This window comes from Strigops habroptila, chromosome 11 (genome assembly GCF_004027225.2).
Source record: "Strigops habroptila isolate Jane chromosome 11, bStrHab1.2.pri, whole genome shotgun sequence".
In the NCBI taxonomy this organism is placed as follows: Eukaryota; Metazoa; Chordata; class Aves; order Psittaciformes; family Psittacidae; genus Strigops; species Strigops habroptila.
Window position 1 is genome coordinate 38507118 of NC_046360.1, and position 14946 is coordinate 38522063.

The following is a 14946-nucleotide window of genomic DNA, read 5'->3' on the forward strand; positions in this document are numbered from 1 at the left end:
GCAGCCCCCAGCCCACCTACCTTCTCGCCCTCAGGGCCCGGCGCGCCGCGGTCCCCCTGCAGAGCCAAGCAGAGGAGGGTTTCAGGGAGCCTTCCCTTTCCACCCCACCGCCTCTGCCCCACTCGCTGACCCAGCCCCAAAGCACATCTGAGACCACTGGGCTCCCACTGTGACCCCCTGGCACGGCCACCGCGGGGCCTCAGGGACACCAGGACCCGCCGATGGTGCCGAATGGCGCAGTCTCACTCCGGCGCGGTCTCACCTTCTCGCCCATCTCTCCCAGCTCGCCCGGCGCGCCACGGTCTCCCTGGCACAGGAGGAAGATGGATCAGGGGCAGCAGGACCCATGGGGATGGCACAGGTCACAGCACCCAAAGGCAAGGTGGGAGCATCCCTCTGGTCCCTGCATCACTCACCTTCCTGCCCTGCTCCCCTGGTGGTCCCCGGGGACCCTGCAAAGGAGGATGGAGATGTCACCTCTGCTGTGGCAGGGCACATGCACAGGAGCAGGAGCCCCCGAGGCCAGCTTCTGCCCCTTACCCTCTCGCAGGAAACTCACCCGGTCTCCTGGGTCCCCGGGGCGGCCGGGCGGCCCTGGGAAACCTTCGCTGCCATCGCCCTGGGGATCGGGAAAGGGACAGCCATGCCCGTGAGATGGGCATGGGGAGTGGTGCGGGGTCCAGCCCCACCAGAGCATCCCCACTGCCCTCTTACCTTCTCTCCCTTCAGGCCAGGGGGCCCGGCAGGTCCCCGGGGCCCAGGGTCCCCAGGCAGGCCCTGCAAGAGAGCACAGCTCAGCCCCGGATGCAGCTCAGCCCTGGTGACACACAGCCACCGCAGCCCTGCTCCCCTCTCCCACCCCTGCTGGCCATGGGGCTGAACTCACCGGGGGCCCGGGCTCCCCTCGAGGTGCTGCCCCATCTACAAGCCCAGGAGGGCCCTGCAAAGACAGTGATCAGAGCCTGTGAACAGCCCCAGAGGGCTCAGTCCTTCCTGGTACCCAGGGAACCCCCGTCCAGGAGCACACAGGAGCCAGGGAGATGTGGAGCCACTCACCCTTTCTCCTCGGTCACCCTTCTCCCCCTACAAGGGCATCAAAAAGAAAGTAAGGGCAGGTCTGGGCTCTTCCCATCTCCTCCTCGAATGGAAGGGGGATGTTCTGCCATCATCAGTGGCATCAAGGCACGTGCACGCCATGTGCCTCTCCCCACCCTGCCCAGTGCCAGAGCTCATGCATGTGTACGTGTGCATGGACACGGCTGGTGGGGACACAGCCCATGGGCAGGAGCGGGGGAGCACATGGGGGAGCAGCCTCGCCCCCACCCCATGCCCCCCTCACGCAGCACGGGCAGGATGTACCTTCACAAACTCTCCTGGAGGTCCCGGTGGCCCCGGGGGTCCCAGCGGACCGGGCGGCCCCGGGTCACCAAAGGGCCCCCTTGTGCCAGGGCTGCCGGGGGGGCCAGGGCTGCCCTGGGGGACAGAGATGCTCCATTAGCTGGGGCTGGGGCTGCGGCACAGGCTCGGGGTGCAGCAGAGACCCCTCACACGTACCGGCGTGCCCGGCTCCCCTTTCCGGCCTGGCAGCCCCTGTCCTACATCCGTGATCACCCGGGGCTCTCCCTGAACAAGGAGGGGAGCAAGAATCAGTGTCCTGATGTCCCCGTTGTGTCCCCAGCGCAGGATGGGGCCACAAGGCCGGGAGCCCGGCAGGGAGATGGGGACACCCTGGAGTCACCAGACACCAAGTGCCAGGAGATGCCAGGGGCTGAGATGTCCCCACCAGGGTCCCTGCAGGGCAGCCCCTGCCCATCACCTACCGGCTCTCCCTTCTCCCCCTTCAGGCCAGGGAGCCCCGTCGGCCCCCGCGTCCCCTGGGAAGGAAGGACAAGAGTGAGGGGGATACGGGCAGGGAGCGGGACTGGGGAGGGATGGGGCCGTACTCACGGGATCCCCTCGGGGGCCGGGGACGCCCTGGGTGCCCTGGAAAACAACAGCTCAGGAGGTGAATGCATGTCCCTGCCAGCAGCAGGGCGGGGATGGGAGGGGGGCTCCAGCCGAGGCAGGGATGGACAGTCACACTTGGCCTGAGGCACACACAGGGACAGCAGTGACCCTGCCAGCTACAGAGACCCCCTGGCATGGGCAAAGGGCAGGACAAGTGGAAGAGCCCACCACGAAGCAGGGGACACAAGGGACACAAGCACTCACCGGCTGGCCGGGTGATCCAGGGTTCCCAGGGCGGCCGGGGCTTCCTGGTGTCCCATCAGCTCCAGGGTATCCCTGTGGGAGAGAGGAGCATCGTGCCAGCGTTTGGTGCAAGCGGGCACTACTGGAACCCCCCCAGTGCAGTGCTGGTCCCTGCACCAGGGGCAGAGAGCTGTGCCCAGGGACCCGGGGTGAGGGCTCGGGGGTACTCACCCTGTCCCCCTTCTTGCCTGGCTGCTCTACGCTCACTCCAGGCAGACCCTGTGGTCCTGGGGGTCCCGGGGGTCCCGGCAGCCCGTGGCGGCCCTGGAGGGACAGCGGAGAGGATGGGCTGGGTGGTGGGTGATGGCCAAGAGGTGTGCCCCATCCACCCCTACGGCAAGGGCTGGACAGGTCCCTGCCCCACAGAGCCTGCCCGCAGGACAAGGGGACAAGAGGGGACAAGAGGGGACAAGGGAACACGGGCATCATGTCACTGCCCCACACCAGGGAGCTGCCCCCATCAGGATATTACCGGCTGTCCAGGGGGGCCTGGTGGCCCCGTGTGTCCTTGTGGTCCCTGCAGAGACAAAGCCAGTGGTGAGCATCCCCTGCGGGCTGGCGTGAGTAGGGTTTGGGGGACACATCACCCCCCAGAGCCACCAGCTGGGGTGGGGGACACAAAGCACTCACTGCCTCGCCACGGTCTCCCTTCTCGCCCTGCAAGGGGACGGAGCAGGGGTTAGAGGCTGCATCCCCATGCTCAGCTCCACACTGTGCTGCTGCCATCAGCGAGCTGGGGTTCCCTGATCCCTGCTGAGCCCCTGTGGCACAGCACAGCATGGCACAGCATGACATGGCACAGCACAGCATGGGGTGGGTGTGCTCACCTTGGGGCACTGCACGGTGCAGGGCTTTGGCTTTGGTTCTGGTTCCGGCTGGCAAGACCAGAGAACCCTGTATGAGCCCAGGGGCATGAGAAGCTCCCACGGGGCTGCTCCCCCTCCGCACCCCAGCCCCTTACCCTGGTCGAGATGATGGTGCAGAGGTCATCGGTGAGCTCTCCCTCCAGCTCAGCCAGGGCACCATCGCCGCGGTAGATGTACCGCGGGTCCTGCCCGGTCACCATGCGCCGGAGCTGCTCCCGGTCTGCCCCCTCCAGTGCCACCGCCAGCACCTGGACCCCTGGCCAAGAGCAGCCTCAGCACCCCGCGGATCTGCCACGCACCCTGCGGGACCCATCCATCCATCCTCACCCCCAGCCTTGACATCCCTGGCCGCAGCAATGGCATCGTCCCCGGAGGGGCTGTCGGCCAGGACCACCAGCACGGCTGGCACACCAGGCCGGCGCCCTGCGCCAGGGCTCAGCAGGTAGGTCCTGGCGAAGGTGATGGCTGCCCCTAGGGAGGGAGAGGGAAGAGGAGAGAGGTGGTCAGCAGGGTCCCACGGCGCTGCCTGGCTCCCAGTGCCACCCCTCACCGATGGCGTTGCCGCTGGGCTCCTCGTAGCGCATGGTGCGGATCTGCTCCAGCACGGTGGGCAGGTCGCTGGAGCGGTTCAGCAGCAGCCAGGGCAGGCTGCGGTAGCTGTACGTGGCCAGGGCCACCTGCGAGGGCACAGGAAGCAGTGGGCACCACAACCCGCCTGTGCCACCCCAGGCCCCACCACCACCACAGCCCCTACCTGGGTGCCCTCCGGGCCCAGGCGCCCCAGTGCAGACACAGTGTTGGAGAGGAGCGTGCGGACGGCGTCAGCGCCAGAGGAGCTGTCACGGGTGCCGTGCACCAGGAACACGATGTCACCACGGGCATCCCTGCACACTGGGGACAGGGAGGGGATGAAGTGGCCACTGGAGCAGAGACAAGCCCAGCCCGGCTCCATGGTGACCCCACGGTACCTGTACGCTCACTGACGGACGTCTCAGCACCGGGTGTGCTGCCCAGCAGTGGGCGCAGGGTGAAGGTGTAGCGCTGGCCCAGGCGCAGCCCCGAGACCTGCTGGGAGCTGGCAGTGCCGGGCAGCGTGCGCCCCGTCTCCCTGCCCGCTGCCACCCAGGGTCAGGGTCAGGGTCAGGGGGACGGTGAGACCCGCAGGGACACTGCCCAGCCCGGGGACACCCGCCCGTCTCACCCGTGGGGGGGCTCCAGGAGAGGATGTAGCTGGAGGCGCCAGGGACCGGGCTCCAGCTGAGTGTCACCGAGTCTCTCCGTACCTCTGTCACCCGTAGGCTGGCGGCACGGCCCAGGGCAGCTGCCAAGGAGAGGAGGAGTGTGTCCCAGCCCCATGGGGCGGCCCCAAGCCTGCTCCCACTCCCCACCCATCGCATTCCCCAGCCCAAGGCGCAGCCTAGTCCTGGTGCCCCTCTGGGCTCCCCATGCCCTGCACACAGTCCCGTACTGGTGACGCCGGTGACAGTGGCCGGCTCGCTCTCCCGGCCGCCAGCCAGGCTGGTGATGCTGATATGGTAGCGCCGTCCCGGCTCCAGTCCCGCGAGGTCGTAGGTGGTGGTGGTGGCCGGGAGCTGGTGGCTGCGCTGGGGCCCTCCTGCACGGGCACAGAGGGGTGAGGGTGTGCATGGGGGGACCGGGGGGCGCAGGGGGCCGGGGCCACACTCACCTTCAGCCAGGCGCCAGACCAGGCGGTACCCGGCGCTGCCGGCAGCCGGCGCCCAGGCCAGGCGCAGCCGGTGCTCTGAGGCCTCCGTCACCTGGAAGCTGCTGACGGGGGGCACCGGCGCTGCCTCCGCTGTGGGGCAGAGGGGCAGGGTTAGGGGCAGGGTGCCCGGTGCCACCCCGGGTGCTGCCCCTGCCCCAGCACTCACGGGTGGTGACGACGATGGAGACAGGGTTGCCCTCGCGGTTGCCGATGAGCGCCGTCACCTTCACCGTGTAGGAGACACCTCCCTCCAGGTCAGGGATGTCGAAGGAGCTGGTGTGGCCGGGAACGTGGCGGCTGCTCTCCGAGCCCCCTGCCAAGGACCATGGGTCAGCCCCCAGCCCACCACCCTCACAGCCCATCCCCGTGCCTGTCCCACGGTACCATCCCTGCGGCTCCACACCACGCGGTAAGCCGTGGCTCCTGGCACACCGACCCAGGTGACGCGGGCGACGTTGCTCCTGGATGCCTGCACCTCCAGCCGCGACACCGTCCCCACCTGCTCGGGTGCTGTGACACCAAGAGGACCATGTCACTGGGGCTGGCGGCCAGCGGCACCAGCCAGCACTAACGGGCAGGGGGACACCTCACCGGTCCGTGCCGTGGCAGTGACAGGGCTGCCCTCACGCCCATCCACAACGGCAGAGACACTAACGGTGTAGACGGCGCTGGCGCGCAGCCCCTCAATGGTGAAGGCGGTGGGGTCGGCAGGGAGGAAGCGGGACTGCTCCACACCTAGGGGGGACGGCTGGGATGGGAAGGGCTCTGGGGCCACTGCGCCGCCTCCCGCGGTGCCCGCACTCACCGTTGCTGCCTCGCCAGGTCAGCAGGTAGCCCCCGGCGCCCGGCAGCCCCCGCCAGGTCACCCGGAGCTGGCTGGGACCCGCCTCCATCACCCGCAGCTCCGACACGCTGCCCACCGCCGGGAACTCTGCACCGCCCCACGGCACCACAGTGTCACCTCGGGGTGCCCAGAGGGGCCCTGAGGCCGCACCGGCACCCCGCACGGGGACAGAGGGCAAAAGCATGCTGGGGGGTGAACACACAGCACCGGGATCCCGGTGCCAAACCCCGGCAGGAACTTACTGCGGCGAACAGTGAGCATGGCCGCGCTGCCCTCCCGGCTGCCCACAATTGCCGAGACACGCACCAGGTAAGCGATGCCCTCGCGGAGGTCACCCAGCTCCAGCACCGTCTGGCTGCCGGGGACACGCCTTGTCCTCTCCGTGCCGTCTGCAGGGAGCACAGCCGCCGACACTGAGCACCCACCGGCCGGCCGGGGCCCTCGGTGCTGCCTGCACCCTGCCCTGCTCACCCTGCCACAGGCTGACCCGGCCCCACTCACCCTGGCTGTTGCGCACCACCACTTTGTACTCGGTGGCGCCGGGGACGCCCGTCCAGCCCAGCCGCAGCCACCGGCTCGACTCCTCGAGCACCCGCAGGTCTGACACAGCTCCCACGGGCACCTCCACGTCTGCAAGGGGACGCGGTGAGGCACGGCTGCAGCACGGCCCCAGCATCACTCCGGGACACGGCTGCAGAGCTGGGGTCTCATGGCCAAGGAGTCCCCGGGATGAGCAATACATGGGACATCCCTCTATCCACTGGATTGGGAGGGTAGGAGACATCCCAGGGGACCCCCAGCGATCACTCACCTGTCTGGAAGGTGGTGACAGGGGTGGCCACCTCCCTGCCATCATAGAGCGTGTAGAGGGTGATGCGGTACTCGGTGCCTGGCTGCAGCCCCGTCAGCTGGTAGGTGTTGGTGCTGCTGGGGAGCGACACTGTCCTGGGGGGCTCTGGTCCTGCGGGGAGGGGGGGTCACTGCAAGCTGCTGGCACAGGGGGTCTATGGGGGGGCGATGGGGCACCCCAAGCCTACCTGTGGCTCTCTTCCACTCCAGGCGGTAGCCACGGGCATCACGGGCGCTGGTCCACAGCACCTGGATGGATGTGGGGCCCAGGATGTTCGTCCGCAGCATCTGCTCTGTGCCTGCCTCTGCAAGAGGGACCCCGTGGGCCAGGCTGCCCCGTGCCCCCGCTGGCATGTCCCCAGCCCCGCACAACGCAGGGTAAGGAGCATCACCGTGGTGCAGGGCCATGGGGAGAGTCCCCCCTCATCCATGGCAACAGCACCAGGGCAGGGGTGGGGTGGCAGCCCCCATACCCAGCACCTACCCGTCCTCTGCCGCACAGTGGCCGTGGGTCCCTCCAGCTGCCCAAAGAGTGGGGCCACGGCCACCACGTAGTCAGTGTTGGGCTGCAGCCCCCCCAGCATGTGCGACGTCCGCCCAGCATCCAGGTCCACCCTGTGCCTGTCCTGCCCTGCGGGAGCCGGTCAGCCATCCCTTAGGGTGCCACTGCCCCCTCCTGTCCCCTTCCCTGCGGCCACCAGCACAAGGGGCGCAAGGAACAGGCACCTACCTGCGAGGGTGGCCCAGGAGAGCCGGTAGCCAGTGGCGCCACTGACGGGCTGCCAGGCCAGCAGCATGCTCTGTGCCGACACGTTGTGAACAGCCAAGTGCTGCACGGCCACCGGGCGCCCTGCAGCGAGAGGTGCCCGTGGGGTTCCCCACAGGACAGTGGGGCAGGGGAGAGGGGGAAGCACCAAGAAACTCGCCTGCTCCGGGGATGGGAAACCCCCTGGCCCCTGCCCATGGATGCTGCACTGTACCGGGGTCACCCAGGGCAGCCTGCGCCCGGGTGGCTCTTTCAAAGCAGCCCGGCTCCAGTGAACTGGAGCTCCAACACCTTCCTCCTAATGCCTTAAATACTTTCTGCTGGTTAAAGCAGCCTGGGGCAGCTGAGGAATTGGTTTGCCAATTCTGAGGATTGCAAAGGTGTTGCCTCAGGGGCTCGCCTCTGCTCCTGCCAGGGGATGCTGCCACCACCCTCCTCCCTGCAGAAACCACGTTTTCCTCCCGCAGAGCACAGCGCTTGAATTCATGAAAACTGCACTTTTTCAGTCGACATTTTTACATCACGTGGGGGAAGCTCCGGTGGAAACACTCCCAGGAGGCGGCGAAGGGGCTCGGGAGTGCCCCTGGGAGCACCTTCTGGGGCTCAGAGCATCACCATCACCTTGTAGTCATGCTCACACACATCCCCATCCTGGCCACCCCAGGCAGCAATGGGCCAGGCAACTCCATCCCTATGGGGCATGGTGAGAGGAAGGGTGTCCCTGTGGTGGGAACTCATCCCTGTGCCAGGAACCCTTCCCCATCCCACGTGACCCCAGGACCGGGCTTGGTGCTTACGTGTCCTTGCGGTGAGGGTGCTGGGGCCGGCAGGCTGCTGCGCGTAGCGGGGCCGGAGCGTCACCACGTACTCGGTGTCGGGGCGCAGGTTGCTGAGCGTGGCCGACTGCGCGCTGGCCCCCAGGCTCTTCTCTTGCCCTTGGGCTGCTCCTGGTGGGGAGGCTGCGGTGGGCAGGGGCCCGGTGCGCTCCATGCCGGCAGCGAAGGGGTGTCCGCAGCCTGCCCTGGGGTGCCAGGCGGTGCCAGGGGTGGGGAGCCGGGGAGAGGCCGGGACCGCAGCCAAGGGCACCCCGAGCGCCGTGGGGCAGGGAGGGGCTGCAGGTGTGCAGCTGCAGCGGGGCCCGGCGGGACAGGGGTGGCACCCCCCACACGCAGCGACCACAGGCACACGCATGTGTCGGCACCCCCGGCCTGCACCAGGCACACGCCGCGTGGCACCGGCCATCGTGCACACACCATCACACTCCTGAGCCTCGGGGTGTAGGAGCACACGCACTGCCCCCACAGCTCTGCACACACGTGCGCCCCGCAGCACGTGCACCAGCAGGCATGGTGCTCTGGCCATGCGCTCCCTGCACCAATCCCCATGCACACACCCCTCCATGCATGCACCCTGCCATGTCCTACCCGGCCCATGGGGCAGTGCAAAGGCATCCAGGCAGCACCGTCCCCTTGTAGGACCATGCCCTCCCCTTGCACGTCTGTCACATTGCACGCCTGTCACCTTGCACATCCCTCACCTTGCACACCATAGCTGAGGCTGTAGCCCTGGGGCGGCTCGGGACCGGGCTGCCAGGCCAGCCGCAGGAACGTCGGTCCAGCCTCCAACACGCGGAAATCCAGCACAGAGCCAGCCCGGCTCTCTGGGGACAACACAGAGGCAGGGGTGAGCCCCATCCCCGGGTCACCTGCCCCCGTCCCCATCCCCGTGGTCACAGACACTCACGGGTGCGCGCTCGGCCGGACACGGACTCGCCGACGCTGTTGGCGTACTGGGCAGTGACGGTGACCAGGTACTCGGTCCCCACGCGCAGCCCTCGCAGCACAGCGCTGGTCTCCCGCGGCCCCAGGCTCACCTGGGCAGGGACAGTGTCACCTCTCACTATCCCCAGGCCACGCATGGGGCAACGAGGACCCCAAGCAGGCGGGTGGGAGCCTCACCTCCTGCCTCTCGGCCACGACCGGCTGCCCCAGCCCAGTCAGCGGCACACGCTGCACCCGGTAGCCAGTGACAGGGCCACTGGCCGCCGTCCAGCGGATCCGCAGCTGGTCGAGGCCCCGCTCCAGGAACTCCAGGTTTGAAGGGCCAGTGTGGCTTGTCCCATCTGCAGGGGAGCATGGGGGCCATCAGCTCCAGCGTGCATGGGGCAGCAGGGAGAGCTTGCCAGGGTGGCACAGCCACATGCTCAGTGGCACAGGATGGCCAGGAGGGCATTTTGGGGAGGATGGGTGCTAAGGGTGCACCCAGGGAGGAAGACAGGAGTCCATACCCAGCGTGCGCAGGGTACCCCCAACACTCGTGCACACCCTGCGTGTCATCAGCGGCACCAGCGTCCCCAGCAGCTTGAAGTCACCAACGTAGAAGAAGAAGGCATCAGTGGGCATCGAGGCCACGCGGATCAGCTCCTTGCGGTCAGCATTCTTGACTCCTGGCAGGGATGGAGATGATGGATGAGGGCAGGAACCCTGAACCCAGTAGGAGACTCTCTTGTCTGGTGCCGAAGCCTCACTCACCGACGGCAAAGACCTTGATGCCCTGGCTCTTCAGCTTCGCTGCCGGCCCCTCAGCATCATCCTGGGACTTGCCATCCGTGATGAGGATGCAGATCTGGGGGGCCAGAGGTGAGCCATGAGCCCCAGCCCAGGGCCCACAGGCCTGCTGCGTCCCTCCCTGGGTGTTCCCAGGGCCACCACCCAGCCCGTACCTGGGGGACCCCAGGCCGGAGCTGCGTGGGACCAAAGAAGTTGTCAGCCACGTAGCGGAAGCCGGCACCGGTGCGTGTGTTGCCGCCCTTGTAGCTGAGCTGCTGGATCGCCCTCCGGACACTGGTGCCATTGGTGTGCTGGGAGAAGGAGAACTCCACCCTGGGGTGCAGGGGACACGTCACCTCCCGTCCCCACCGCCTGCTGCCCCCGTGCCCCCTCCCAGGGCTCACCGCGGCTCGTCGCTGTACTGCACCACGGCGAAGCGCACGGCCCTCTCGCCCACCGCCTGCACGAAGGGCACCACCAGCTCCTCCATGAACGTGCGGACGGCGCGGAAGTTGTTCCTGCCAATGCTGGATGAGCCGTCCACCAGGAAGGCGATGTCGGCCTCCAGCACATCCTCACACACCGCTGCGGGACAGTGACAGTGCTCAGGGCTGCCCCCCTCCGTGCTCAGGCTGGCACCACCGCACAGCGGTGCTGGCCCCTCGCCCACCACATGTGCCTGGTGCTCAGCACCCACCTTGGCTCCTCTTCTGCTCTGCAGAAGCCAGCGGGCCCAGGAGCGCAGGGAGCATGGTGAGGAGTAGGAGCTGGCTGCTCATCGTGGGAGCCTGTGGGAGAGGAGGATGCTACCACTGCCCCACACCAGCCCAAGCCTTGGGGACACCGGTGACAGCGCAGCAGGACCGGGGAGATGCCAGCTCCACACTGTGCCAGGACAAGGAGGACAAGGTGCCACTGCTGGCACCCCATGGAGCAGAGAGAGTGCCCTCTTTGAGCGAGGGCAGCAGGACCATGCCTGGCCATGTCACCACATGTCCCCATGCCAGAGGGACAGCCAGCAGCTCCCAGTGCCATACGCAAGGCCGGGAGGTGCCGGTGCCTGCTGGGCAGCTGCTGCCTGTCCCTGCCCGGGTGGGAGCCCCAACAGCAGCGTGTGGGGGGCCCGGGCTCCGCTCGCTGCCCGGTGCCCCGGGGAGCCGTGCCCAGGGTGTGCGCGGGCTCTGCCTCCACAAGCCCTTCCCGCTCCCTGCCTGTTCCCTGCCTGCTCCCAGCTCCCTGCCTGCCTGCCCCAGCCCCGGCAGCAGCTCCCCGCAGCCCCCAGCCCTGCCGCGGGGACCCCCGGTGCAGGCGGCGAGCGCGGGGTGCTCCAGAGCAGCCAGGGTGGGCGAGCCCCGCCGCTCCCCGCGCACACGGCTGCGGCCGGGCGGGGCACCCGGCCTGACACCACTGCGATGGCCACACCAGGTCTCAGCCCAGCACAGCGCGGTCCGGTTGAACCGGGGAGGAGCGCGCCCGGCGCGGGAGGGGGAACGAGAGCCCGCGGGGGGGATCGGTCAGGTCCTGCCCCGCAGCCCCCCCCGCCCCGCCTGCGGCAGGACCCCCGCGGCCGCCCGCACTCACCCACGGCGGGGCTGCACCGCTCCGAGCCGCGCTGCGCCGAGCCGAGCCGCTCCGTGCCGTTCCGAGCCGTGCCGAGCCGGGCGCAGGCGGTCCCGGCGCGTACCGGCCCCCGGTGCTCCCGCCCCTTTATCGAGGGCGGCCCGGAGCGCGGTGCCGGGGGGGGAAGCGGGAGCGCCGCGGCCCCCGCCCAGCCCAGCCCGGCCCCCCAAAAAAGGGCTTCCCCCCAGAACTGTTCCCCCCAAAGTGCCACCCCTGCTGCAGCCCGGGCAGGGGCTGGGGGCTGCGGGGGGGCGGGGGTTTGGATCCCGGAGGGGTTCCTGCTGGGCTCGGTGCTGTGCTGAGGCTCAAGGCAGTTTTCCCTCCAGCGGCTCCACCCTCCATGTCCCAGAAGCTCTGGGACCCGCCAGCCGGGAGCCGGCCACACACCTCCATCCACCTCAGGGCAATGTAATGTGCTCCCGGGGACCTCGGGGCACTGCCTGGCCCCGGGCAGAGCGGGATGGAGCTGCTGTGGGGACCCGAGCCCCTGGCCCACTCCGGGTCAGAGCCTGGCTCCAAGCACCAGCCATGGGAAGACCAACGGTGGTGGAGACGGGCTGCTCCCCACACGAGCACAGCTCCCATGAGGCTGCAGGATGGCCGGGCCTCGGCCAGGACCTCTCCTGCACCCACAGCTCATGGGACCCCAGCACCCATGGCTCAATTACAGTTAGTGCCCTGGAGCCAGCAGGAGCATCTTCCTGCCCTGCTCTGGATGCCACCTCCCAGCAGCCACCAGCGCAGACCAGTGGCCGAGACCCAGCCCAGAGCCAATGAACACGCTGGAAGCCGCCGGTGGTGTGACTGCAACTGGCTGGGAGGATGCCCAGCGAGGTGGGCAGGGACCTGCGCTGCCCTGGCCTCCCTCTGCCCACCCAGTGCCTGGTGGGACTGTCCCCTGGGGGTCCTCCTCGGCCCAGGGTGCACCCCTGACCCCTCAGGGTGCCCCTCGTCCCCAGGACACCCATGAGACCACAGCGCTCCTTGGGGTGCATCGTCTGCACCCCATCCTACTGTTGGTGCCTGTGCTCACCCGTGGCTGACCCTGCTTCATGGCAGCAGCATGTGCCCCATGTGCCACCTCCCCCTATCCCCTCGGTCACCCACATCCCCAGCACCCCGCGTACCTGCGCCCTCCTGGCTCCCCTCAGCTCCCTGCAAGGCAACGGGCAGCTCCGGGGGCATCTTCCTGCGGGCGGGAGAGGAGCGGCAGTGGGGTCCCGGGGCCACCGCAGGGATGGGGAGCCGGGGCAGGGCCACCTGCCACCGAGCAAAGATGCTCCGGGGCCGGCTGCAGGCAACTTTCCCAGGCACACACAGCTCCCGAGCAGGGGAGGGGCGGCGATGCCCCCGCTCTTCTTAAAGGCGCAGCAGGCAGCGCATCCCCTCCTCTTCATTAACCTTCCTCTCGTTAGGCCCCAGCCCCGGCCCCCAAACCTGGCCGGTGGCTCCAAAGTTCACCGTGGCTACGGCTTTCCCCCTCCTGCCCCAGCTCCATGGATCCGGCATCCCCAGGACAGGACCATCCATCCCCAAACCTTGCTCCCGCCAGCGCTCGTTTAATAAAGGCAGGATGGCCTGTCCCAGTTAGACAAGGGGCTTCGCTACAGGGGGGGTGGCGCGGCCTGCCAAGGCGCTGTGCTGGCCCCGGGCCCGGAGCTGGCGGAGCAGTCCCACGGCGTGGTGCCGGCGGCAGGGCAGGGGCGGCCGGGGGTCACCGGGCTGTAACGGGGCAGTGCTGGGGCCAGCAGCACCACGGGCACGGGGGCACCAGAGCAGCCACACTCTGCAGCCATGCCGGGGTCTCTGCCTTCCCATGGGCATCCCAGGGGCATCCTGACCATCGTGCCAGCAGCATCCCCCTTGCATTGGCACTGGAGGGGGGCACGCAGAGTGCTGGGTCCCCAACACGAGGGTGCCTCCCCCCTGCGGTGCTTCCCGGCTCCCCGAGCATACCAGGGCCGGGAAGGAATCCGCGGCCGCCGGCACACGGACAGAGCCTCGGCAGCGGGAGAGCTCCAGGTGCGAGTGACTCACTGGGTGCTGCTGCAGCCAATCCCTCCAGGAACATCCCAGAAAGCCATCGGCCCTTCCCCGAGCCCCGCCGGTTGAGAACGGGCACGGGGGAAGCCTGGGGCTGAGCCTCTCCCTGCCCTGCGTTGCTAGGTGAGCAGCCGCGGTGGGAAACAAGAAGAAAAGGTGTTTTCTGCACCCTCAGGTGAGGTTTCAGCTGCGTTGGATGGCAGGAAAGGTGAGTCACGGTGAGACACGGTGAGACGCGGTACCGCAAGACGCGAGCTGCAGCCGCGGTGCCGTGGGTCCCGCACCCCATCCGCTGCCCTACATCCCGCAGCCGCTGCCCGCGGCGCTGGGCACGGGCCGGGATTCGGCACAGCCCTCACAGGGTTTTAGTGTCCTGGCCCTTCGCTGTCCGGCAGCGTTCCCTGCTCCGGCACAGCCTGCGCGGCCCCGGCCCGCGGGACGCGCGGGGCAGCTCCGGGGCTGCTGGAGGGGACCTGCCCCCTCCCTGGGCCCTTTCACATGGGGGGCTCCGGGCGCAGGGAGCAGCGGGGCTGGCGCCGCGGCGGGCGAGGGGAGGAGGAGCGGCCGGAGCCAACCTCGCCTGCCGCGGGGCCGGTTGGGACACGCTCCAGGAATGTCTCCCAGCACCAGGCACCGCCAGCTCCCCACCACGGCACCCAGCGCCTGCCCCAGCACCCCGGGATCCCACTGCCATCACCAGCCGGCTCCAGGAGAGCACTGCAGGGGGTCAGCATCACACTCATGGTGTGGCCTGAGGACCTCCCTGCTGCCCCAGGGGGCTCCCCAGCAAGCCCAGGAGCCATGAAATGGGCCAGGGAGAGGAACTGGTCACCCCTTACCTCCTGCTGACCTGCCCCAAGGGCTTGGGGTGGAAGATGGCCATGCCAGCCCCCCTGGAGGGACAGACAGCAGCCCCCCAGCTCCTCAGCACCAGAGGGGACCTCCTGCAACAATCCCCATCCTGCTGCGGCCCAAAGCTGCATCCCTGCAGGAGAAGTAAGCAAAGTGTCACATCAGGGTGAAGCCATGCCTAGTGAGCTGCCCTCTGCCCCGTGGCACTGGGGATGCTCCTGGCTGTAGGGACCACAGAGGATCCGGTGGGTGATGATAGACAAGCGGTCCCTCATCCCTCACAGCTCCCCCCCAGCCGCTGCAGAGGGATGGGAAGCTTTTCCTGCCCATAAACTGTTGCGTCTGGAGGCTGCTGCCAGCATGGCCACACACCAGCACCTCACGAAGCTGTGCCGGACTGTGGCCAGGCCCTGCTGTCCATGTGGACAGGACTCCAGAGGGAATGGTGACACCCCTTGGCTGGGTCAGGCGGCAGAAGGCAGCCCGGGTCAGCCTGACACAGGGACTGGGCTGGTTCCCAGGGGCAGTGGGGGAGAGGGAAGCCAGGCAGTGACCGGGGTGGTGGCACTTTGCAACAGCAC

General features: G+C 68.6%; 1 protein-coding gene across 1 annotated transcript in view; it reads right to left on the reverse strand.

The window, feature by feature from the left end:
- COL7A1 (collagen type VII alpha 1 chain) overlaps positions 1-12772 on the reverse strand; it is a 29399-nt gene extending 16627 nt beyond the window's left edge. Inside the window, 44 exon segments of the mRNA XM_030501966.1 lie at positions 21-56; positions 263-307; positions 417-452; positions 560-619; positions 715-777; positions 887-940; positions 1057-1083; positions 1360-1473; positions 1555-1623; positions 1821-1874; positions 1948-1983; positions 2212-2283; positions 2422-2514; positions 2723-2767; positions 2881-2907; positions 3078-3125; positions 3212-3372; positions 3444-3587; positions 3667-3793; positions 3871-4007; positions 4085-4231; positions 4318-4437; positions 4585-4731; positions 4804-4932; positions 5009-5155; positions 5227-5352; positions 5434-5577; positions 5648-5773; positions 5929-6075; positions 6188-6316; positions 6498-6647; positions 6724-6840; positions 7020-7166; positions 7266-7385; positions 8099-8248; positions 8839-8961; positions 9045-9174; positions 9260-9423; positions 9589-9747; positions 9833-9926; positions 10024-10183; positions 10255-10435; positions 10548-10638; positions 12598-12772. Coding sequence (XP_030357826.1) covers positions 21-56; positions 263-307; positions 417-452; positions 560-619; positions 715-777; positions 887-940; positions 1057-1083; positions 1360-1473; positions 1555-1623; positions 1821-1874; positions 1948-1983; positions 2212-2283; positions 2422-2514; positions 2723-2767; positions 2881-2907; positions 3078-3125; positions 3212-3372; positions 3444-3587; positions 3667-3793; positions 3871-4007; positions 4085-4231; positions 4318-4437; positions 4585-4731; positions 4804-4932; positions 5009-5155; positions 5227-5352; positions 5434-5577; positions 5648-5773; positions 5929-6075; positions 6188-6316; positions 6498-6647; positions 6724-6840; positions 7020-7166; positions 7266-7385; positions 8099-8248; positions 8839-8961; positions 9045-9174; positions 9260-9423; positions 9589-9747; positions 9833-9926; positions 10024-10183; positions 10255-10435; positions 10548-10629 — 4587 coding nt within the window. The 5' untranslated portion in view covers positions 10630-10638; positions 12598-12772.
- Positions 12773-14946: the final 2174 nt, after the last annotated feature.